Below are 23,416 nucleotides of genomic sequence, written 5' to 3'. Positions count from 1 at the left end.
ACCTTATTCGTTACATGTAAACAGCAAACTGGAAAGAGAGCGAATTGTAGCCATTTCGGTAGTAACCCTGTCTGTATTGGTAAAACCATCACTGACATTATTTAGAGAGCTGGTGGGTGCCATGGGGTATCATCACAAAATTGCCTGACGGGTCCCACCAATTTCAAACTGCTACTCATGTTTCTTCTGAAGACCCAAGGTATCCAGTAGGCCCTGAGACACAGAGCACAGCAGTATGGTACTGTACCAGCAAAACAACTTTTCTTGGATTTATGCTGTTGCTCTCACTGAACGCGTTTCAGGTTTTTTAATTAGACAAAAATGACTTTGATCTCCCAGATCCGTCACTCACTTGTAGAGTACTTGAGATGTGAGGTTTATGCAGTAATCCACCCCTTTAGGATGGAGGGCAGCCAATCACAGTCCTGCTGCAGTGAAAATGATCCTTTCATTGAAATTAGGCATCGCTACCAGAAGCAAGCCGAAGGATTTCCAGTGCTGCCGAGCCTCCTCCTCCGCTCTCCTCCAATAAGCCTCCTTCTGTCTTTATTTTTATAGGCACAATTAGGCAGCTCACGTGCCGCGTTTCTATAATGTGGCTGTTACGCACGACAAAAATGCTCAGCAGTAAAGTGCAACAAGCAAAACGCTGCGATTTGTGGATTTTTCTTGGGTCCTGGGGAAGAAGGCACGTTCGGTGCCCTTCAACCTAGCACGAGCTCAGAGACTCGCCTCCCCTCGCCCAAGGAGTTTGCTAAGCAACCTCCAGCGAGGGCCTTATCTCAGAACAGGTGCTGAAGCGGCTGCCGTCCCTATGGAGATAAGGTGGGGGAGTGAGGGAGAGGCAGATGAGTTCTGGATCGAAGGTTACCCTCTTCCAGGGCTCGAAGCGATCCAGCCTGGGCAATCCCTTTCCCAGGCGGCGAGAGGACTGACGTGAGGATGACAACCACCCCCTTCGTAACCACACACCTTTTTTTTTTAACGAGGAGAGAGAATTCCCGCGGTGCAAAAGCCTGAAGGCGCATCTGCGAAAGGCAGAGTGTCTGTTGAGGAGGGCCGGTGCTGCTACCAGAGACCTCGCTGGCGGCCGAGGCCCTGCGGGAGCCGCAGCCGAAGGCCGGGGCCGGGCAGGCCGCGCCGCTCGCAGCCGCCGGCAGATGGCCCCCGCCGCCGCCGCCCTCCCGGGCCCGCCGCAGCGCCGGGGGCTGATCGGGCGAAGGAGGGGCCGGCCTCCCCGCGCTCAATTTCCCAGCCCGCTGCCCTCCTCCCTCCTCTCCGTCTCCGCGGCGGGGCGGGCGCGATGGCTTCCTGAGGGCGATGCTCCCGGCCGCCTCCTCCTCCTCCTCCTCTGCCGCCGGGTGCTCGGTGGGCGCGGGCGGGCGGGCGGCTCTCGCGAGGTGAGGAGGCCGGGCCGGGCTGAGGGCGCCGGCCCTCCCGGGGCGGGGGCAGCAGCAGCCGCCGCCGCCGCCGCCGCCGCCTCCTCCTCCTCCTCCTCCTCCTCCTCCCGCCCGCGCCTGAGCCGCCGGTGCCGGGCGGGGGGGAGCCGGGCGGCGCGGAGGGGCCGGCCGTGTGAGGAGGGGGGGAAGGAGGGAGCCGGCGCGGGGGCCGCCGTCAGCCCGGCCCCCCAGCGCCTGACGGCTGCCTGCGGGCCGTTCCTCCCCTGGAAATGCCGCTCCTGGCCGCGCCGGCTGCCGGGGGCGTCATGTAAGCGCGGAGGGAGAGGGCTCCGCCGGGCGGCAGAAGCCCCCTTTCCCTCCGTCCGCCCGCCCGCCCGCCCTTCCCGCCGCACACCCGCACCACAGAGAGGCGCACGGCCGGCCCTCCTCCCCCGCCCCGCTGGGTGCATGCCCGCCTCGCCTGCCGGAGGGACGGCGCGCCGCTGAAGCAGCCCCGCCACCGGGCACCCCCCCCCCTCGCCCCCGGCCGCCGGGCAAGCGCCACCATGGCCGAGGAGAGCTCTGACGTCCCCAAAGAGTTGATCGGTAAGGGACGGGGGACGGCAGCGGGGTGTCCCCGGGGGAAGGTGTTGCGGGGGCGGGGGGGCAAGTTTAGAGGCGCGACCCCGGGCTGCAGCGCTGCCTGTGGAGGCGGGGAGGGGACCGCGGCGATGAGGGGCCGGGAGCGCGGGGGGGGGGGGGGGTGTCTGTGGAGCCGGGGGGAGCTCCGTGGGGGTCGGCTGGGGGAGCTGAGGGGGCTCGGCGGGGGGTCGCGGAGACTCCTGAGGGGGCGGCGAGGCCGCGCCGCCGGCGCTTGGCCCCGCTGCTGCGGGCGGGGGCTGCGGGCCTGCGGGGCGGCCGCGGGCAGGGGCCGGACCCGTCTCACCGTCCCCGGGTAGCCCGGGGCTCGCCCGGGGCTCCTCCGCGGCCCCCCGCGGCGGGCGGTTGACAGGCGGCCGCGGCCCGGCGCCCGCCGTGCCAGCCCTCCGGAGGGGTCTGCCGGCGGGCAGGGCCGTGAGGGGGGGATTCTTCGGGGGCCTGCGGGGGCTGGCGGACCCGCGGTGAAACTGCCCCGGGACACCCGCACCGCCGCCCGGCCGGGGCAGGTCCTCGGAGCGGCTCAGCCGTGACGGCGCGGGCTGAGGTCCCGAGCTGCGGCTCAGGTCGTTATTGATTATTCCCCCCCCCCCGGGCTTTGCGTAGTTTAAGACTCATTTTCCTCTGTACGTACGAGGGAGCGAGGGTATTTGTAATTAAAGTTTTATGGCCACATGCAGGCAAGCCCCCGTGTTGCGTGGTGTACGCTTAGGAAATCGCGGGTGATGGTAAGGACCCTGAAAATGCTGCCATCGCTATTGGGGAGCTGTCGATAAATGGATCATTATCGCGGTGCGCTGGCAACCCGTGTCATTTGGGGGTAACAGGTCTGATGCTCTAGGCCTGGTCCTCAGCCACCTTGCTCAGGCCAGACTTCCTTCGCTTTTACTTGCAGTTTTGCCTGTTGAAGAGAGGTCTAAGGATCTCGCCAACATTAGAATAATTTAAAGTGTTGCCTTAACGACAGATGGAAACAGAAATTTGTCAGGCAACAAGGTACATGTTGCGTTAAATACAGAGCTTCAAACCTTACTTCGTTCATTTACACTGTTGCATTTCCTTCAGTTTCGTCAGTCAGTGCTATCAGTGGTAACTGGTTTTAGCATTTATAAAATATTGGTAAAAATCTGGATGGATGGTTGCAGCTGTCACAGAATTTTTTTCTGTGTAGACAAAATAGCTCTTTTGCTGTCCCTTTAGTGTGCAAACCATGTGGCTTGCTTTAGTCTATATCTTACTACTAAGAAGTGATCGGCTGGGAAGTGTGCTAGGAGTAGCAGTGGTCAAAACCATGAACTTTTTCTTTTTTAAAATGGCCAGGCATGCTTGAGGTGCTCTAATACATGGTACTTCTTACTGTGGATCTGCGCTGTAGTCTGTGTCGTAGGTGAGGTGTCGTGCATATTACGGGGAAGAACAAAGTGAGCGTCTTCACACATCCCCTCCTCTGGTGGCTTTGGGCAATTTTAAGAATTACCCCCCAGTCTTGGCACCCTGCACCCACCCAAGTCGGGTGCTTTGTCAAGGGCTCTTCTGGGACACGTGGATCTGTTTATGTAGATTGGTTTGATTTCTGGCAGTGTTTTGGTGTTTGTTAAAATTTAACCTTTTAAATGACTTTTTGTAGTAACCCTGTGTTTTGAGAATAGGATGAAAGGATGTGCCTTAACCCGTAGTGACTGGAGTGTGGAGATTAAACTGGGGATAGGAGTGTTTGAGCTGTGGTTTTTGTTCTGTTACTCACTTCCCGTGTGACCTTTGTTGGGTCTCATAGGTCACAGTCTTCAAAAAACCCTCTCTTACTGTTGGCTTACCTGGGTGCGCTCCACTGAGGCGCGGGTGTCTGAAGTCGCCAGCTTTAGAAGTGGATGAGCACTTTAAAATATGAGCCTTGACGTTACGTTTCCATCTCTGAGTCCGAAAAACTACTTTGCGAGTCCACTTGCTACCCAATGAGTAAGGAAGTGTCCTGAGTCACATGGGGAATCTATGAAATCTGTATCTTAACTCTTTGAAGAAGCGTTTCTAGCCCTTTCTGGAAGATGGAGCCTTGGAGGGAGCTGGCATCCCAACGCTCTGCGGAGGAGTCTGGGGTCCCAAGCCCTTTCTCTCCCTAAGTCTTGTTGAAGTAAGAGCGCTGGAGCTGAGGGCTTGCAGTCGCGCCCACTGCTGCCGTGTGGGACCTGTGGGACAGCGAAGGGAAGCGGGTCTTGCCACGCCGGCGCCTCCGGAGGAAGTCCTTTGCTAGATGTGGGCACTTGGCGTTGTTTGTGGGAGAGGGGAAACCAAAAGGCAGAGGCTGTGGGTGGAGGTAAAGTAGCAGAGACAGCAGCAATAGCTTTCCTTCTGCAAGGTGGTAGGACTTTATGAAAAGGACTGTGTGGTCAGCTTGCTTCTGGATTCCCGAGCAGGGATAGAAAGACCAGAATTAGGCATTACGGCATGGAGAGGAAGCCTTGGGAAGACAGTTCTGATCAGGAGGATGGGGCTGAACTTTCTCCCAGGCTTTGCTTACCTGGTTTGCAGCCTGGCTCCTGACCAAGCGGTTGCCCGGGAAGCTGGCCGCGCTGGCCGTCTGCCACGGGGCTGCCGCGGCTTGGGGCAGGCTTCTTGCTGGGCAAGCCGCTGCTACCGAGGATCTTTTGTTTCCTGATAGGAAAATTAAAATTCCTGGGGAAAACATGCCGATTCTGCAGAAAGACCTCTTTCTGGTGGAGAGTTGCTCCGACTAGGCTCGTTTCTGACTTGCGCACCCTCCTGCCCTGCAGGCAGAACACTGTGGCCTGGGCTAAACGTCCAGGCTTAATAAATGGTGTGTTGTTTGCGCTAATGCATTCCGACTACCGGATGAAAATTGTGCAGAAAAGTGCTATACAGAGCACTATAATTAAAAGCCTTAGGAAGAGCCCCTTACCTTCAATTTTAGCCTTTAACCTTGAGTGTGCATGAGGGCAAAGTGTGTGTGTCTGGGGAGGGCGAAGACTTACCTGTTACAGATGCCAGCTGTAGTGCTGGAAATAGGCTAATGTGTTTAAAAGATTTCTTTCTTGTTCCTTTTCTGTGGGGGCTAGGGAGTGAAACTTACGGAAGGTGCCAAATTGGCTCTTCTAGATGAACTCCTCTGTTATCTCCCAATTACATCAGTGTCAGTAGTTGTATAAGCTTTCTGACAGTTCCCTGTGTATACGTTCCCTTCAGGCTAGGGTGCAAACGTTTAGGGGAAAGGCTGGTTCATTTGGTACTTGGCAGAGACCGTGTAGACATGTGTATGCACATACGTATTAAAACATGGCAATTAATGTAACTTTGTGTTGGCACTGTGAGGTGGCTACATTGTCGTTGGGACTTGGACTGAGACCAGTGTTGCCGTCCATAGCATCCGCTGCATGGTTGTCAGGTGTTAGTATATGGAAGTCTGCTTGGTTTGCTTTGCAACTTAAATGCCCAGAGTGCAAAATGTGCAAATGTTTGCTTTTCCATTACCTGACCCATACAGCCTCCTTGATATTGACAACAACGGGCTAAAATTTTTGCAATGCAAGAAGCTAATTGGTTTCAGCAAGCTTTTCAGCTACAATTAATAGCAAGTGAGGAATTTGTTGTATTTTCCCAGAGTAGAGCTAAGCAGTGCTGGGGCTTGTCTTGGGAATGCTTTTGATGTGTAAGTAGTGCTGGAAAGAAATAGCAAATTATGTTTAGAATCCTGGTGTACGAAATTGATAATTTATGTCTACTATGATAGGATTATTGTGTAGATTACATACTTACAAAAGCTGTACTTGTGTTAGGTTGTGTTTAGTACTGGTGCATGTGCATGAGACTTACATGAGTGCAAGCGGTTGAACAACACAGCTCTGAGTCTTCCTGAAAACTTGACAGTGGTGTCTGTTTCCTTCTCATGTTGACACTGAAGGTATTTAATTAAGGTATTTTCTTTTATTTCAGAAAGTGTCAGGGATGTTGTTGGAAGGAAAATCAAAATTTCGGTCAAGAAGAAAGTAAAGCTGGAAACCAAGGGAGATAAAGTGGATAACAAAATATTGGTAAGTACGATAGAATGACTCTGATTACATACGTGAAGGAAGAGCCAGTATCTTTTCAGAAGGCCTCTGGAAGGATTCTTTGAACTTTGTGGGTGCCGTAAGATACATGTATCACTTGTTTTCCTACTTTCTTGCTAGCCTGCACAGCAAATTGATGTGCAGGCGTGCACATGTACACACGTGTTTATCACTGAGTTATTCTTCAGACTTTACGGTATTGTGTTGTGGACTGATGCTAAACCAAGCTATTATTAGAATCTGTTCTAAAATAATTTGCTGCCTTTGCTGGTTAGGTTTCCAGTTTAAATCCATAGGAATTTTGAGTGGACAAGAAATGCAAAATGAAGCATGTAGAATTATTTACCTTTTTTTGATCTGTTGTGCTTTTTGAACTCAAATGACTATTTGTACTTTTTAGTATTCTCTGTTAAGTCATACATCTGCATTTTAAAAGAAATGCTTAATGTGTGGGATCCTCCATTGTCATTCCTAAAACTGTAGTGGAGGAAAGTGTCAAATTAATCTTACTTAAGTATGCTTTCCTGTTTTCTCAAGAATAGTTTTGCTGGCCTCTCTTGATAAGAAGGCGGCTATGGTAATGAGCTGGTATGCTTGCATACTATCTTGAATACTTGGATATTCAAAAAGAGATGGAACTGTATTTCTTTGTTCTTTTGTTTCCTCTCTATCAGGAGAACTAGAGTCACAAACACAAATAAGTACAGTGCTGCTGTAGTATTTTGCAAGATATTTGGTGCTTTGTGTCAGTAAAAATGCTCTTGCATTTTTGAAAGTTTCGTTGCCAAAACTGCTGCACAGATTTTGAGTACATTCCCCATGCAGATATTCTATTTTGTCTTTAAAAACTGCAACTTATTAATCAGTTCTGAATTATCTTCATAAAGTACATGTTGCTTATCCCTGGGCAGTAAGACTGTGGATAATGGTCTACTTTTCAGCGAGAGCAGCTGCTTAAGGAATTTGAAATATTTTCTGCATAATATCTACCCATGTTATACGTAGCTCCTGGGTTTACAGCTTCTGTTTCTGTACTGGAAATAGGTTGAATATGTGAATGTTGATTGATCGTCTCTATTTATTTGAAAGCCATGTTTATAGGGAAGTCTGACAGTTTCATTGAAGCAGTAACACTTGATTGACTTTTTGACTTACACAGAATCATTACTCTTATCAATAGTGAAATACATTGTGGAAATACTGAAATACTTTTCCAATTTGATGGGACCAAAATTGACATCCAAAAGGATGTCAAGCTTTGAATTGTCAGTGAAGTTTCTGAGGGATGTACTACTAGGCAGTGAAATGCCTAAATGTGATGACTCAGATGTTTTTTCTCTCTTTAATCTCCTAAACTCTCAGGTGGGGGACTTTAACCTTTTATGACTGAAGAGGTACTGAAAGGGAGGGAACCTGTTTAAGGGGTTCACAAGGTAGTCAGCACTTCTTGTGTGTTTGCATGTTGTCTTCAGTGCACAGGGTAAGTCTTTCAAGGGGATGAATTGCTGAAGGGGGTGTTGTCTGGTAGAACCATTTGTTCTTTGATGCAAAAATGCGGGGAACTTATATTGGAAAAAAAAAAAAAAAGAGAATGTTTTCATGGTTAGAGAAATTCAGTGTTGACTGCTGGCATTGGATTTTGTGTTTTCTTCTGCCACAGAAGAAAACTGCCCTGTGTGAAGCTGTACAAATCACTAATGGCAGTTTTTTTTACAATGTTTCTCTAATTGCATGTGTGTATCTTTACCTGAGGTCTTTTTGCAGAAGTGCTGAATGTTGTCTGCTCTGGCAGAGGCCAGTGGAGACTGTGGTTCCTTTTGAGGATGCAGAGTTCTCTGAAATGCAGAGTACTCTGGGAAAAAAAAAAAAAATTACACCAGTGACACCTTAAGTTAGGTACCTCAAATTAGTGGAGACTTTCTGGCCTTACTGTGTCTACACAGTCTCACTTCTGACCTGTGAAGTAAAGGAGATACACCCTCCTCTCCTCAAAAGAGTGATGCTGAAAATAAATAACCTTGCTTCAGAAATATGTAGGTGCTAAATGCCACAGGAAAGCTGCCAACAAAATTAAGAATCTTTGTATTCCAAGCTGGGACTTAACAATATTCAGAAAATAATGCACATGGCTGCATTCTGACCAGGACGGGTAAAACTGAATGCTGAATTGCTATGCCTTGGGTGAGCATGTCAAACTGAATGCTGAATGAAGTGTTGGCGGCAAAAGCAATTCAGTAATTAAAGACTATATCCTTAAGTGTATGCACCAGAGGGCTCAAATGTGATTGCATGGGCAACCTTCATGCCAGCCCTCCTCGACTCCTGAGAGCGTAGTTTTGAAATGTTAATCTGCTGAGCATGGTCTCTTGAGCTCACGTGTGGCAATGAATTGTTTTGTGATTTTGGTTTAAATTTTTAGTCGTTAGGTATTTACAGGCAAACTAGGTAGCATGCATTGGGTCCAGCACATAATAAGGAGAAAATACCAGTTGCTTTCAGTCTAGCTAACCCCAGAGCCATGGTGGAATGTGCTCAAGGTTTTAGAGGAGGTTGATCGTAGAGGTTGGCACTGAGCCCTGGCACCCAAACCTGTGCGTTAATTAAATGATCTCTCATCCTTCCTTCCTAGGAAAATCCAGCAAAACCAGTACCACTTTGAGACAGGGAGATTATTTAAAAATGACTGCACTTGGCAGGTAACTATAAAAACAGTTGACCTCTGGCCCTGTTGTTCACAGTGTATTCAAGGTGCAGAGTACTAGAATACGGATGTAACCATCTACTGAAGTCACTCTGCTATAGGAAATTCCTCTGATAATTAAGATGGAAATTGGAATCTGAGATGAAAGAAAAAACAGTGCAAAAACCCTGGTGTTGCTTGAAATAAGGTCCCGATGTTAAACTGGTGAAATTGGTGGATGAAGTCCATGATTGCCTTAAGGTGCTTTAGGATCTCAGCTTTGGGTGCCAAAGTTTTGCTCAGGCCGGGGCCCAGTGCCGGAGCTCCAGAGCAATATGGGGAGCCCTGGTCAAGGCTTCTCCCAGCTTTTTGGGTCGCATACCTGTGCCACGTCGGGTGCAGGCAGCCAAACTCCGGCAGAGCCCTTGGGCAGGCAGCGCTAGCTGGCTCCACATGGCCTTCTGCCAGAGGCAGAGTGCTGCTGCAGGAGCAGACCCCACTTGGTTTGGCTTCAGTGTGGTTCTCGCAGCAATAGTCTTACTGGGTTAAAATAGATAAAGACATCACTGTTTTGTAATTGGTCGAGGATTGCTTTGGTTTTGTGGGATTGTTTTGTTTAAACCTGGTTTCTTATGAGGACAAGGCTTAAGGCATCATGCTGAGTGGCTGCTGTGTTCCTCCTCTAGCTGGCAACTTCTGACCTTCTCTCAAGTTTCAGCTTAAGCTGATGGGTATGTCGAGGTCTCAGTTGTAATGATGAAAGAGTCAGTTTGGGGGGAAGGGAGGAAAGGCAGTCAGAAAAAAGAAGAGAAACTTTACACCTACTCCCTCCCCTGAGGGCCCTACCTTTTGGCACCATAAGGGATCAGGCAGAATGCCCTGACCATGAGAAAGATTTCAGTGTTTTGTCTTGTTTTTTTAACTCAGAGGCCTCAGTGATTATCAGATTATCACCTACGGACAAACCCCGGTAGGAGACAGGGCTGCTTAGTTTCGGTGTTGGTGGTGCTGCTTTTTTCCCTTCAAAATAGCCAAGGTATCTGTACAGCATTTTGCTGAATATTTCCCGTTGCTGTTTCTTCCTATCAGATTTATTGTAATTAGTAGCAGTCATTGAGAAATTGAAATTGTAAGATAAAGGCAATATGTTAAATACATCTGACCAACTCCTTATACAATACTGATGTTTTCAGGAGCCGTTCATGACAGGCCAGATTTCAGGATTCCTCTTTGTGTTTTTTTACTACTAATAAAAGAGAATACTCCTAGTCTAGTTGCATTTGAGATTAGTTTTCCCTTCCAATATAATATTATTTTAGACATTAAAGATGAGGAAATATTGCAAATGACTGTGTTCTTTATATGGCTGGTCTGGGGGTTTTTTTGCTTTGTTGTTGTCTTTTTTTTTTTTTTTCTTGTGTGGTTTTCTTTAAATGTTTTCCTAACCTTAAGGCCACAGAATAATGTCCTGTGATGTAGTGACCAACAGCACTTTATTAGGAAATCCCATTGAGGAATCTCTGCTACGCTGCTGCCCCAGCTCATTTACGTTCTCTTTGTTAAAGTATCACAATGCTGCTTTGGCAGGTGGCTCTCCTTAAAATGTACTGTATGCCCAACATGGATTCACTGGGAGTAGTTTGTAGGTCCTTGTCGCTTTCTTTGGGACATATGTTTCCATGGGCTTTTAAAACAAAATTTTCAGTTGACTCCTGTCAAATAGGTTTCTGTTTGTTCTGTCCACATGGTCTGAGATTTCTGAGGTTCTGCTTCTAAAGACTCACTTACAAAGACTGAAGTTCTATTTAAAGAAATCTATCTGTATTTACTTTTAAAGGAGCGATTATGGCCATCTTGTGCACTGTCCATGTGGCTTCTGAATACTGCTTCAACAACCTGGCTGACTGTACTGAAGCAGCTGAGAAAAGCTTCTATGAGCTGCTGTGCCTGTTCAGCTATAAGGGTGGCACTCTCCGGGTGGAGGCAGTAATATTTTGCACTGCCAAAACTATTTTGGGATTGAAAGCTCTGGCGCTTGTTTTCCATTGCTCATCTTTTGTCTCGGTCCATCCATGACATTCTGTTCAAATAGAGATGAATTTTTCTATCTGCCTAGGTGCAAATGTCTTGCCTTAAAAAATACACACTTGTACTAAATCACTAAGAGTATGAAGCTCACAGGGTTGTCCAAGGTTAGTTTTACATAAAATGTGTGCAATCTCGCACATTATATCATGACAGCTGGTGTGTGATAATGATGTTATATATGGACATTCTTTTAAAATAACGGTGTTTCCTCTTCCCTGCCCAGAACATTGACTGTTATGACATATATCTTAAGTGTGTGTTTATGAAAATGAAAGGAAGTGGGTGTTGGTACATCCCTCATGTCAGGAAATCTAAATGGAGTAATCAAAAAATATTTATATATGAAAATGTATTTTAATACATTTACAAGGCGCTTCTTAGAAAACAATTGAATTGTGGCCAATAAGGTTGCTACAGAAAACTGAAATAATAAGAGTACTGCTGGAAAGAGAATTTATTAATCCAGTCATGCAGTTGTATATAGTCCCAAAACAGGAACTGTTTAAAAAAAAAAAAAAAATTATGTGCAACTTCTGCTGAAATCTATGTTTACATTAAACACTGATCTCTATAAGGTTACTTTTAACTGGTGGGAAGATTTACAAACTTTGCATTCTGATGCTGTGATTGTGCATGCGAATGTTGAAATCCTCTTTGTTGAGATGTTTCCACTTCTAGGAGGGGAAACTGGCCATCCATGGAATTAACCAGGCTGAGAGGAATGCTTCCCTCTTCTTTGGGTTGGTGAGGTTGGGAATTAGTTTTTTTTCCTCAATTTCCTCTTCAAATTCCTACTTCCAGTTTTTCTTTTCCTCTTCCCCTTCCTTATTTCCCACACTCAAAGCATCTGTTGCAGACGGAACCTTGTCTTGTGTTTAAATTGGTGTTGACACACTTTTTAGCATAATAATAATAATAATAATATGAATAAACTCTGAGGCTCCTTTCCCTCAGGTTTGTCTGCATTAAGGGCAAGATCTAATCTACTTGCTTAATTAAATTGGCCTTTGACCAAACTGAAACAGTCCTCTTTTTCCCTGGCTACCCAGGCAAAATGTAGATTTTCTACAGTCCTGGCACTTTTGTGTCCTTTTGAGTGCAGCTCTGCCCAGAGCTATATGTTTTCTTGACGCTCGGTTGAAGCATAGAAGATTTCTTGCACGTTGAGAGTATAGTATAGTGTATTCTTTGCATGCTTTGGGAGCGTGGTATAACCAGTACATCAGAAGAGCAGCTTGCTTGCTCTCCCTTTCTTTGCTTTTGGGCAACTGGTACACGTAGGGAAAGGTAAGAAAAGGTAACGAAAGGTAAGAAAAGGTAACTCGTCTTTCGGTGCCCTGAAAGTACCTGCCTTTGTTCTATTTCGTACTTTGCATGTGCACACCCACCTGCGGGCCCATATATCCTTATCTGTGTTCTGGAAGGAGGAAGTGTAAACATTACCTCACTCTTGGTGGCTTCTGGTTTTCTGTTCACAGCTCTAACAGCTATCAGGAAAAAAGGAGTGGTGGGAGGCAGGAGTCCACTATGGCTCTGAATTGTTCTTGGGATCTTTCCTTCTGTCAATTTTTCATAACCCAATTAAAAAACATTTTTTTTAACTGTCACACTCTTCTTTTGCTGAATATATAATGTACCAAAGTGGTTTGCTAATGTACTTTTGTTTCTAGAGGGCCTGACTCCCTGCCACCATTATTTGTGAATGGAGCTTTCCTAAGCAAAGATTTGCATTGAAATCTGTGCATAAAAGTGGCAGAAGACTGACTAGTACATATAATTTCCCCCAAGTTGGAAACAGAAAATGAGCATTAGGGTCAACTTTGTGTCTCAGTCACTCTTCTCCGCTGATGCCTTTTTTTTTTTCCAAGAAAGAGAAGGCTTGGAAGGGAACAGAATATGTGTTGTTTGGTAGACAATATAAATGCAAAAACCTTGTCCATGTTTGTTTTTGGTTTTTTTTATTTTATTTTTTTCTCTTACAGCTTGTTTTGTCTGCCTGAAGACACTTATTCTAAGAAAAGACTTCTCACATGGGGAATGTGGTTCACTTCACTGTAGGTGATGTGGAGGAGGACACAGTAAGCTTGAGAAAGGCTGCAAGGGCTGCTAATTGAAAAGTTTGTGCAGCATACTGTGAAAAATGCTTCTTGTTGCTTAGAGCCCCATTCCAACCATTGTTGTGGTGGAAAAATTGGTGAACGTCACTGATTTGTCTGATTCTTAAAATACTTAATTTGGATCACCTACAATTCTGCTTCATTTTTTTTTCTTGTGGTGGTGGTAATTTAGTTCTGTGTAAAGTAATTACAGGCGCAGGATTTAAAATTATTCTTTAAATATAACTACTGCTAACTGTGCTTCGTACTGCTACCAGAGTCCCCAAGCTGATTTCTGCCCCTGTTCCTGTCTGATCTCTCCCTGTTTCTGGAACACCCACTCTGTGGCAACTCACGAGTGATATCTTTTTGTTAATTATAGCTTCCCTAATTTGATCATTTAAGATGACAAACTATTATGATGAAAATTTAATTACAAGAGCCAGAGTCTGATAACCCAACACTCCTGAAACAGACCCAACCAAATTAATTGGCCTGCTGGGTGAGGGAAGAGCTACCCTGGCTTAGGGAGTCGTGGTAGCAGAATAAGGTCCAAATAGCTGTGGGATGTGATTTTAATGTTAGCAAACAGAAACAAGTTTCTGCTGGTCGGTACAAAGTTGGGAGAAGAAGTCACATCGCTGGTGGTGAGCGTGGGAGAGGTGGTTGCCTGGCCCCGTGGGGACTAGGGCAGTGGCTTCTGGGAGAGCGATGGATAGGAGGTGGGTTTTTAGCAAAGGGGAAGCCTTCCCTGCCTCAGTCGAACAGTATTTGCTCATTGTTATATTACTGTCACTCTTCAGGGGGCTTCGCAAATGAATCCTGGCAGCACTTGCCACTCTGAACAAATACAAATGAAAAGGGGCCATGTGTCCTGGTGAGGCTAATGCAAAGGTGTCTGCAGGATAGAAACTGGGCAGGTTATATTTCTGGATCCTCTTTCCAAAGTGACCTTTATAAAAAAAAATAATTGTGGGCTGGGCTTGTGGCTGCTGGACGTTGTGCAGCTTATTCCCTTGGCTGTATCCCTGCGTGCAGTAGACGGCCTGTGTGGCAGGAGGATGGGCTTCAGAAGGTGCGTACGTGGAGATGGAAAACAGAAGGGGAGAGGCTGGGTCTATTTTCCCCTTAGGATTTCTGTCCTGCATTGCTTTTTTAAGTGGTGTTTGTCTGTGCTTTTTAGATAGGTCGATAACTAGATTTAATTTTTTTCCCCCTTTCTGCAGTTAAAGTGGCGGTTAGCAGCGTGCTGCCTGCTGCCAGGTGGGCAGCGGTGTGGCTGGGATGTCTGGAAGCAGTCTAATAGCCAGGGCTTAGGAGGCTGAGGTCGCTCGGAGCAAGCCATTTCCATTTCGTGCTCCTGAGTGCTTGGAAGATGCTTGCCGGAGGCATGTCTTTATGGAATAAGCACTTCAGGTACATGTCTCTCTTCTCTGAGCGCATCCTCAGTTCTCCGATGGAACAGCAATCCTCCCCTTGTACCTAAAACTTTGACAAACCACTGCTTTTGTAGAGCTTCGTGAAATTTTGAGGATTTGAGCTAAGTTATGCGTAGCTACTTATTCTTGGGGCCTGGGAGGAAAACAAGAAGGTGACATAGCTGCTGCAGAGCAGTTTCTACTCAGATCTGATTAGGGGAAGTGAATGGCTGTTAACCCTGATCTGAATTGGGAGACAGGGCACTGCTGTGTTTGTTCAGGGTCGACCTTTGAATGAAAAGGCTTTTCCCTCTCTGCCTTCAAGGCCATTAGCAAGACCGAAACTATTCATACAAAACTATTGATAAAGGGGAAGCCTTTCAGAGTCTGATCTCTTAACAAACACTTGAGCCTGGTGCTTAAAAACGATACCGTCTTACAGCTGTGCATGTTGAGCATCTACTCCAATGTAGAGTTGAGCCTTAGGTGAGGAGCAGTGAAGGTAGGTCAATACAGGTGTTTGGATTTTTAGTGCAGCTGGCTTTAGCTGATGATCTTCTCTTTTGGTGTTTACAATGTTTCCAGTAAATATTTGAAGAAATGCTAGCTTTGTTAGGTACTAATGCATTGGTGAGTGATAATTTCTGCCATCTTGGTAAGTTTATTCATATCTCAAATCTAAAATATGTATTTTATATTATTATTTTAAGAAGTGTAACATGAAAAATGGATTTTACATATAACAAGCAGTTTTCTTGACTGTGTCACTGTTCACATCTGCACCTTGGAAGTCTCTGAAAAGCACAGCGTTTGGGCTTTGGGCTTTCTGTTCTCTCATCTTAAGAAGATGCTGAAATGCCTGCATTTTTCGTGAAGCATGTTGGTGTATGCTATGTACAATTGTTGCATACCCGCATACACTAAGGGTATCTTTATGCTCCCTTTCCTACCTTTCCATCTCCCTCTTTGCTGTCCGTCCAATTTCTCTGCTTCAGCAAGTCTCTGGAAACCTCCCTGCATGTAGATTACTGTCAGGACTTGGGTTTGCTTTTTAGTCTACCCCTCTCACACTAGTGTCCCCATTTTCCTAACAAAGGTATGTTTTGTTTCAGTTGTAAACTGTTGCTGTTTTTTTGCCTGCACTGAATACTACTAAAAATGGTAAGATGTGCAGGTCTCAACTCTTAAAAGTTGCACATTCAAATTAGGAAGATTTTAGGTGGTTGCAGGATTAATGCCAGCGCTGAAGACACATTGCCTTTTTGCCCTCTCATTATTAAACTATGATCTTTGTCAGCTGGCAAAGATTTCTTAAACTTAGTAAATGCTTATTGTAAGCCTTGGAAATATATTTTTCCCTGTTAAATATTTTGAAAACATTTAGCGAAAAATACAAAACCTAAAGATGAGTTAGTTTCATGTGATATTTCCAGTGTAATGCTATCCTTTTAAAGTATTTCCTGTAACACCATTAGATGGATCTGCTGTTGTTTGTATGTGCGTGAAATTGTATGAAATTAAAATCCTGCAGGTTTTTGTATGGTATTAATTTATCACAATGTAGCCTTAATGCAATTTTAGTAGGTCTTTGTTCAGCCTGAGTGGTTAAGTCCGCCCCAAATACATTATTATTCTATTTTATTTTTTCTATTTTTTCTGTTTTATTTTTCTATTTTTACCTCCATTATTTATTTTAGAATATTCCTTATGTTGTTTCTGCTTTATGGAGGGTCTGTTTACTGTCACCATAAAGAAAATATTGCAGCCAATTGTTTGAAATCAAGGCTGGCCTTAAGGACATATGCATAATTGAAGGCAACATTGGCAAGTCAGCTTCTCGGGCTCCCCTTTCACCTCTCTAACTGCTCCAGTTTTCCACGCTGCTCTCTGGGAAGCGATTCGTGATTCGTATGGTGCTGATGATGCCTCTCCTTTCAGCCAGGAGCGGCATTAACCTTGTGTGGAAGGGGTTAGCGAATTGTGCTTGACGGAGAGCACTGGGGACCTCCTTTCCTCTGCCTTCCCAGGTGCTGCCTGCTTGGGAGCCAGAGCTGCCTGGTGCTAACGCTCTCTGCCTCTGAGTCAATGCAGTGTAGTGTTGGGGTAGCTTAGATCCTAACGAGAGGAGGAATGCTATCATGCTTGTACCTTGAGATGTGCTGCAAAGAAAGCTTTGCTGTGGAGGAGCCTGCGTGTTGCAAGTTCACAGCGTGGCTGTTCCTTGTGTAACCTTGTTCAGGTGCCAAGGGCCCCGGGGAGCTGGAAGAGTCTGGGCTGTGCTGGATGAGGAGGTGTTCCTGCTTGCACAATTCCTTCTGTAATGCTAGACCTCTCTCTTGCTGGATGCACAGATCTGCTCGACTTCAGAACATGTTGGGAGGAGGGGATTCAGTAGCTGTGCTGCTTTCTTTCAGTGCACCGAAGAACGAGAGTAAGGAGTTGTATCAGAGGGACTGCTTGCTCTCACCAGCCATTTCACCATACACATTCTGTGAGGGCCAGCCTCAGAAATATTTTCCCAAGTCATCTTGAACTGCTAATTTTTTAGCTTTATTGATAATACTTCTAAAAAAACCCTCAGCTTGTGCAAAAGCGGATACGCAGCCTGACAGAACTGGCAAAAAGAAGAGGAATAACTTTCTCCACCTCCCTGTGTCACTGTTTCTGAAGTGGTAATAGCAGCTTTTCCTGGAACATAAAGAGGAAGAGCTGGCAAAGACATGAGACTCTCAGTCAGAAGCCTGGCAGGAATTAAGCAAGCCGCCTTAGTTATTCTTCTGTTTTTGTGTTCTCTTGAAGTATATTTTCCATGGACCAGGCAAAGGGACTGGTTATAAATACTGTACCAGTCTCACTGGGCTTTAGTTCTTGGTAAAGTAATTTGAGATCCTTTGGTAAAAAGTGTTATTTTCATACATTTATTTATTTATGCCAGTGCAGTTGCCTTTGAAAGAAAAGTTGTTGTAGTATCACAGATTGCATAGGTTTTGTTTCTGTAGGAATACCCTTGTGGTGAATGTAGCCAATTGACAGAGAATTGCAGAAGTGTTTTAAAATACATGAGAGACTTGTTACAGTGCATGGACATTGCTTCTCACTCCCCCAAAACTGTTTCAAGCTGTGCATTAGCCTTGAGGTCGAGGTCTCTGAATTAAGATTTAATATAATAAAATACGCTGAGAAAATCCTTAAATCTGTAGGGTCCAGGTGCATCTTTGGGAAGCCATGTGAGCTGTTTGGTACAGTGTGATTCTTAACCACCTAGTATCTTGAAGGACACTGAGTAAGTCGGGTAAATAAGACTTTACGTTCATGGATATTGGATGGCCCTACCTTGGGGAGCAGAGAGGTTTTCATAACTGACCTTTGGATAATCTGATGGCATTGTCTGAGAGAACAAACAAAAAATATGTGGTCAGGTAGAATTTGTCTTGCCATGTCATTTAAATTCGGGTGGTAGAAATCCATTAAACACTGATCGGTTACATTTTTAGGCTTTCTGAATAACCCATCTGTTCAGTTATATTGAACTGTATCTATTTAAGATGTGACCAAAGCCTGATTTTGGTTTCTTAGCTGTAATCTCTTGTCGTCCAAGTATAGAGCACTCCCAGGTGGCTTTTGGACCCCACACTTGGCAGGGTGAAGGGTGGCTTGGATTGCCCTGTTGCGAGTTTCTTGCAAAGCCTGAGGATTAGTGGATCTGTTGGCGCGTAGTGGAGGCAGGCCAGTTGGACTAGGCATTAGGTTAATGCTTAGGGCATTGTGGATGCATTGACATGAGGAAATTTAGTATCTGGGTTACAGCAGCCTCCGGCAGTAGCGTTAAGCTGCTACGGTAAGAAAAATACTCCTTTTCTAAATTTTTTTTTTTTAAATTCCCCTGTAATGGAAAATCTGTCCTGAGCTGATTTTAGCATTACATGGAGGTAAAAATTCGTAGTGGTTCGCAGTTATCACTATCCACTGTGGGGTAAGGTTGCTTTCAAGCATCTGTAATGGGGATATTGATGTTTTTCCATTCCTGTAGGCAGAGTTCATGCGTAAAATAAATGTTGAGCTTTTAAGTGTGTTTAATAATTACCCCTCCCATGAACGTATACCAATGCATATAATGTTGCACAAACTGATGCTTTAGATAGGTCTGTGACTTAAAGAGCCAGTTTGTTATATATTGCCTAATATTTTACACATAGATTATACACATTTCAAAGATTATTATGTTATGCTCTTATTTTAAGGTCAGTAGAGTAACTGAAACAAGAGGCAATAAAATCAAATCTTCTGAGCCTAGTATGCTGCCTTTTGCATCAAGATGATGTTCAGTTGCTAAATGTGTTTTTCCCCAGACAGCAAAGGCATCTGCGGATTCTGCAGTGCCCATTTGTTTCAGCCTGGGCACACTCTATCGACACTTGCTGTGAAATACTGTAGCCTGGTTCACCTTCTGTGCTGCTGAGCTCTTGTAGCTTTATCTGCTTAGTTTATTCATTATTAAACGCATGCTTTCTGCTTGACAAGTGCTATAAAATCCCTTTCACTGTGGCTGAACCCAAGAACCTCCACTGAGAGTCTAAAAGGGTTATTAATTTTTTTTAAATGCAAATACTACGCATTTCTACTTTCCACTGAAGTGCTCTTCAGACCAGACCTGTCTTGTTCTTTAAGCCGTGTAGTCATGTAAAGATGAAGTACTAGATTTTTCCAGATTTCTGCTGAAAACAGAAACAAGAATATCTCATGTGTTTGAAAGTGTTTCTAGAGGTCTGATAATATTAGGTCTACATAAAAATGACTGTTCATACTATGTAGTATGTGTGTTATTATATGTACTTCTGTATTAATGTAGCTGATATGCAGTCCCCATTAAGAAAACACACACACAGCATGAAACAGAAAGGTATGCTTTTCTAACATAAGCTACAAGGGTTCAAGCTTTCTGAAGTTTTAATTTTAAAGTAACTCAGTTTAGACATCCAGTGTTAGTTTTTTTGATTGATTTTCAATTTTATGATCATTTGAGAACAACAAACAAATCAAGGCTTTGGGCTACCTTCTTAAGCTCTAGCTTGTATAAGCACTGGCTTGTCTTTCAGTTCTTATTAAGCATGTTCTGACTCATTTTTGTTGCCTTATATTTTATTTATCCTTTCTTAGATGAGCATTCCAGTGTTTGGGAGCTATAAACATATCTGATACTAATCCAGGACACCAGTTTTTCCTCTAAAGGGGGAAGAACAGAGTTAACCACTAGATCTTGGTTTGATAAAAAGGTATCTTCCTAAATATAGGCTTTTTGTTTCTGATTCTTCTTAGAAAATATAGCCATCGTAGATTTTAGCTCAGTCTTCACCTGTGTGTATTTATTTGTTTGCTTTGAAAATAATCAGTTGGGGACTGTAAGGTTCTTTTTCTGTAAGATTCACCTCTTGGGTCAAGACAGGTAGCCTCAGGACTTCTCATGCAGTTGTGCGTAACACCAGCAGTGACCTGGGACAGCAGTTTTGCTGTCAAGATAGCTAACAGTGGAAGAGCTGGCTCTTCCCCTAGAAAAGAACAAAGCAGCAGATGGGAGGCTGTCTGAAGAATATTTCAAAGAAAGGCCAGGGAGAGTGAGATCAAGGCCAGAGGAATTACTCAGACTGTTGAGTGAGCCTCCCTCTTGCTTTCTGTACTTGACAGACTGCAGCTGTGAACCTTGTCCTCCTCCACACACAGCAGAAGGCCTGGAAGGAGAGGCGTAATTTTTTCTCAGAGTAGGGGGTCAACTAGTGTTTCTCTAATTGGGTGAACAGAAGCCAAAAAGAAAGCGATGGAACTCAAGTGGCTTTGAGGAACTTGACCAGTCTACAGGCTAAATGTTTTTATGGCCATTATTAATAAAGAAGTCCAAGGAATTGAGCCTTCCCATGCCTCAAACTTGTAGGTTTTAACTGGTCTCAACTGTGATCATCTTGGTTGTTCCATAGCTTCGCTCTTACTGGGCCAAGGGGCAGCTGTACATCAGTCCCAAGTCCTGTAGCTCATGAAATATCCGTAGGGTAGGCTACGGGCATGGCGGGTGGTATGCAGGTCTCCTCAAAATGCTGTAAACCAAGCTGGGCACCAGAAACCAGTTTCTTCTGACTGGTAGGCTCTTGGTCCCTCGCTCAGTGTTGAAATGGTGGGATAATTCCTTCTGGGTCGTAGTATCTCCTCAGAAGAGAGATGCTGGATTCCAGGGTAAGTGTGCAGCTGAGGACCCTGACCCTTGGTAGATGTGTAGTCAGTACTGGTTTAGCACCAAATGTACCACTGCCCCTTTCTACTGAGGAATGCTGTTTCAGTGCCATAGGTGCGATTATCAGGTGAAAGCTCTTTTCAGTAACACTGGATCTGCTAAAATGCTTCATTTCCAAGGCATAGAATCAAACTTTCCTTTTTGTTTTAGTGCTGCAAAATGCATGGAAGTTGTGGGAGCACTAATTGGAACCAAGTGTGTCATCTGCAATAAATAAATAATTGGATAAATTTGTATCCTTACCTCCTCCGTCTGGTTATGTGTCTACAAAAATGCCATGATGTTTGTTTTCTAGGTGGGTTTAACACCATTCCTTGGAAATCTCAAGCAGATGTGCAGAGCTCACTGTTCAGAGGCTTGAGTCTGGCTTATTGGATATTTGTTTGAACGTTGTTTCCACACCCAAACTTGCGGATGCTGGAAGCATTTCTGGTGTGAATATTAATGTTTGTCTCCTGTGAAGACTCATAGGGATGAAGCCCTGCTGTAATTTCTATGGCTGCTTTTTCAGTAAACTTTGTTTCTCAAACCTTTCTGGAAGGAGTGAGCACTCGTGTGAGAACGGTAGCCTACGGCTGTTGGTGCTTGCTGAGAACGGTGTGTGGTTGTTGGCTTAGCTCTGCTCTCTAAAAACGGTGCTTTACTGAGGTTCTACTGCTTTTCTTCTTTCTGCCTTTTGTTGTTTTTTGCAGAATGATTGTGAACAAATCTAAACTTGAAAATAAAATATCTTTTGTTTGTTTGTTTTTGGGTTTTTGTGCTTCTGATGTCTGACCACGTAATGTTATATCAGAGTACATGAGGATAGCATTAACTCTAAATTACACTGAATTTTAGCTGTTGTGTTTATGGGTGAAGAGTCAGAAAGTTAGGACCTATCATGCAAGCATTTATAACAGCAGTTTCTAGTGACAGAAAGCCAAAAGGAAAAACCTGTTACCTCAGGTCATGTTGACAGTGGTGTCTGCTGTCACACTTATTTCTTTGGATTTAATGGTAATAAAAATTCCTGAACATAAGCTCTGAGCAGTATATTGATAACTGAGTGAACGATAAGTATAATTATTTCATAGAATTAATTACTTAGGTACAGATGTATAAAAACCTCTAGCTATCAGCATCCGATAATCAAGTGGGGTTGTCAGTTTACTGTAGCCATCACATAAAACATCTTACACCCATTCATGCTAAGCGTGTACCTCGGGTTTTCCCCTGCATACCCAAACCAAGGCAAATCAAATCAATCTGTTGTGTTTTGTTTTGTTTTGTTTTTCCCACCAGATTCAAAAGGTGATTATTTGTATGGACTGAGGGGGATGGTTTAATGACAGGAGGATAAGATCTTGAATCGTGGAGTCATAAATGATATTGGGAGCTTTCAGCAGCTGTCTGTTTTCATAAGAAGGCAGACTCTTTTGGAAAGTCTCCACTTTCCAGCTGGGAAAACACATATCAAGCAAAAATGCAGTTTGAGGTGGGCTTGACAAACCAACTCTTTCTGAAACAATATTTTTCTTCCAACATCATCTCTGTGCTCTGATCGTGTAAGTGGCTGCAGTGTAGTTTTGGTGCTTCCCAGTGAATTCCATGCGATAAGCTCTCCTGGACAAGTGTTGTCTTTGCAGGGCAACTTAGTGTTCTTGAACTGTATGATGAGCTGTGATATCCTGGAAAGTTTGAGGCAGACATAGCCACCGACTTCCACAAATAAATAACAATCTATAGTTAAAAAATTTCTCTCCTATGCTAATGTAGGCTATTCCTCTCTTTTGCAAATGCTAATATTTTTTGATATCTGTTAATTTGCTTGCACGTTATAGCAAACTAAGTATATTGCAACGTATTTGTTATTAAAGGGAAAACCAATCAGAAGGGAATTGTCTCAGTCTCTGACTCTAGGGGGTATCACCTGTAACTGAGATCTAAAGCTCTTCCCTGAAGTGAAACTCCATGCAGGCAGATTTATTGTTATTAAGTAGGGAAAAAACATATTGCGAGGCAACGCAAGCATTTAACAGATTTTAATAAATACACAGTGTGCAAGGACCAGAAAAAATATTTATAGTATTACAGGTCTGGTAGTTTTTCAAATGACCTTGAAAATATGCAAGTGCAGCTGTTCTTGTTAAATTAATGTGAAAGGATGCTTCTTAGGAAAAACATGAGTCTGGTGGGGGCTAGGTCAGATCCTTGCAAGTAAAAATCTTGAAGACAGTGACTGGTGACATTAGCATCTGGTTTGACTGAGTTGGAAAGATCTACGGATTTGAAGCAGACTTTAGGACGGTGTGTTAGGATTTGGGAACTATTCCTGAGTATTTATCTGGTTTTGACTGATCAGACTGGGAAGGGGATATCTTTGCCAAGAAACTAGCTTGAAAGCAATGCTGCAGCTTTTTACGGAAGAGCAATAGCTCTTTTGTAGTTAAGTAGTGGATATGAGCTACTTAAATTGCTGGAGAAACTGGAGGTTTTCTAACTTCTTAGGCCCAGTTTGGTTTTGGGGTTGATTCCTGAAATGCAAGATGTCTAGGATAGAGACTACCAACTTGATTTGCATAATTCAGTAGAAGGAAAAGACAATATTTACATGGCCAGGATGGCCTTTGCCATGGGGTGAGAATGGAGAAGGGCCATGTTGAACGGTCTTCAAGTGTTTAATTTCTTTGCACTTCTCAGTTGTCTGTGTGTGTACTGAATAAACTGACTGACCTTGAATCTTCATGATCTTGTAAGAAAAGATCCTTGTTTACTTAG

The 23,416-nt window shown here is 44.6% G+C and overlaps 1 protein-coding gene across 5 annotated transcripts in view; it reads left to right on the top strand.

Annotated features, from left to right (window-relative positions):
* Window positions 1-1,314: 1,314 nt before the first annotated feature.
* The window catches only part of CARMIL1 (capping protein regulator and myosin 1 linker 1), a 196,505-nt gene continuing 174,403 nt past the window's right edge, over window positions 1,315-23,416 (top strand). Inside the window, exons 1-2 of one of the 5 annotated variants that reach the window (XM_069778829.1) lie at window positions 1,315-1,985; window positions 5,982-6,079. In XM_069778829.1, coding sequence (XP_069634930.1) covers window positions 1,946-1,985; window positions 5,982-6,079 — 138 coding nt within the window. In that variant the 5' untranslated portion in view covers window positions 1,315-1,945. The remainder of the gene's footprint in view (window positions 1,986-5,981; window positions 6,080-23,416) is intronic. The other 4 variants (XM_069778825.1, XM_069778827.1, XM_069778826.1 and 1 more) reach the window with 4 other exon arrangements.

This window comes from Haliaeetus albicilla, chromosome 3 (assembly GCF_947461875.1).
Source record: "Haliaeetus albicilla chromosome 3, bHalAlb1.1, whole genome shotgun sequence".
Classification (NCBI taxonomy): Eukaryota; Metazoa; Chordata; class Aves; order Accipitriformes; family Accipitridae; genus Haliaeetus; species Haliaeetus albicilla.
This window is presented reverse-complemented; position numbering and strand designations above follow the sequence as displayed.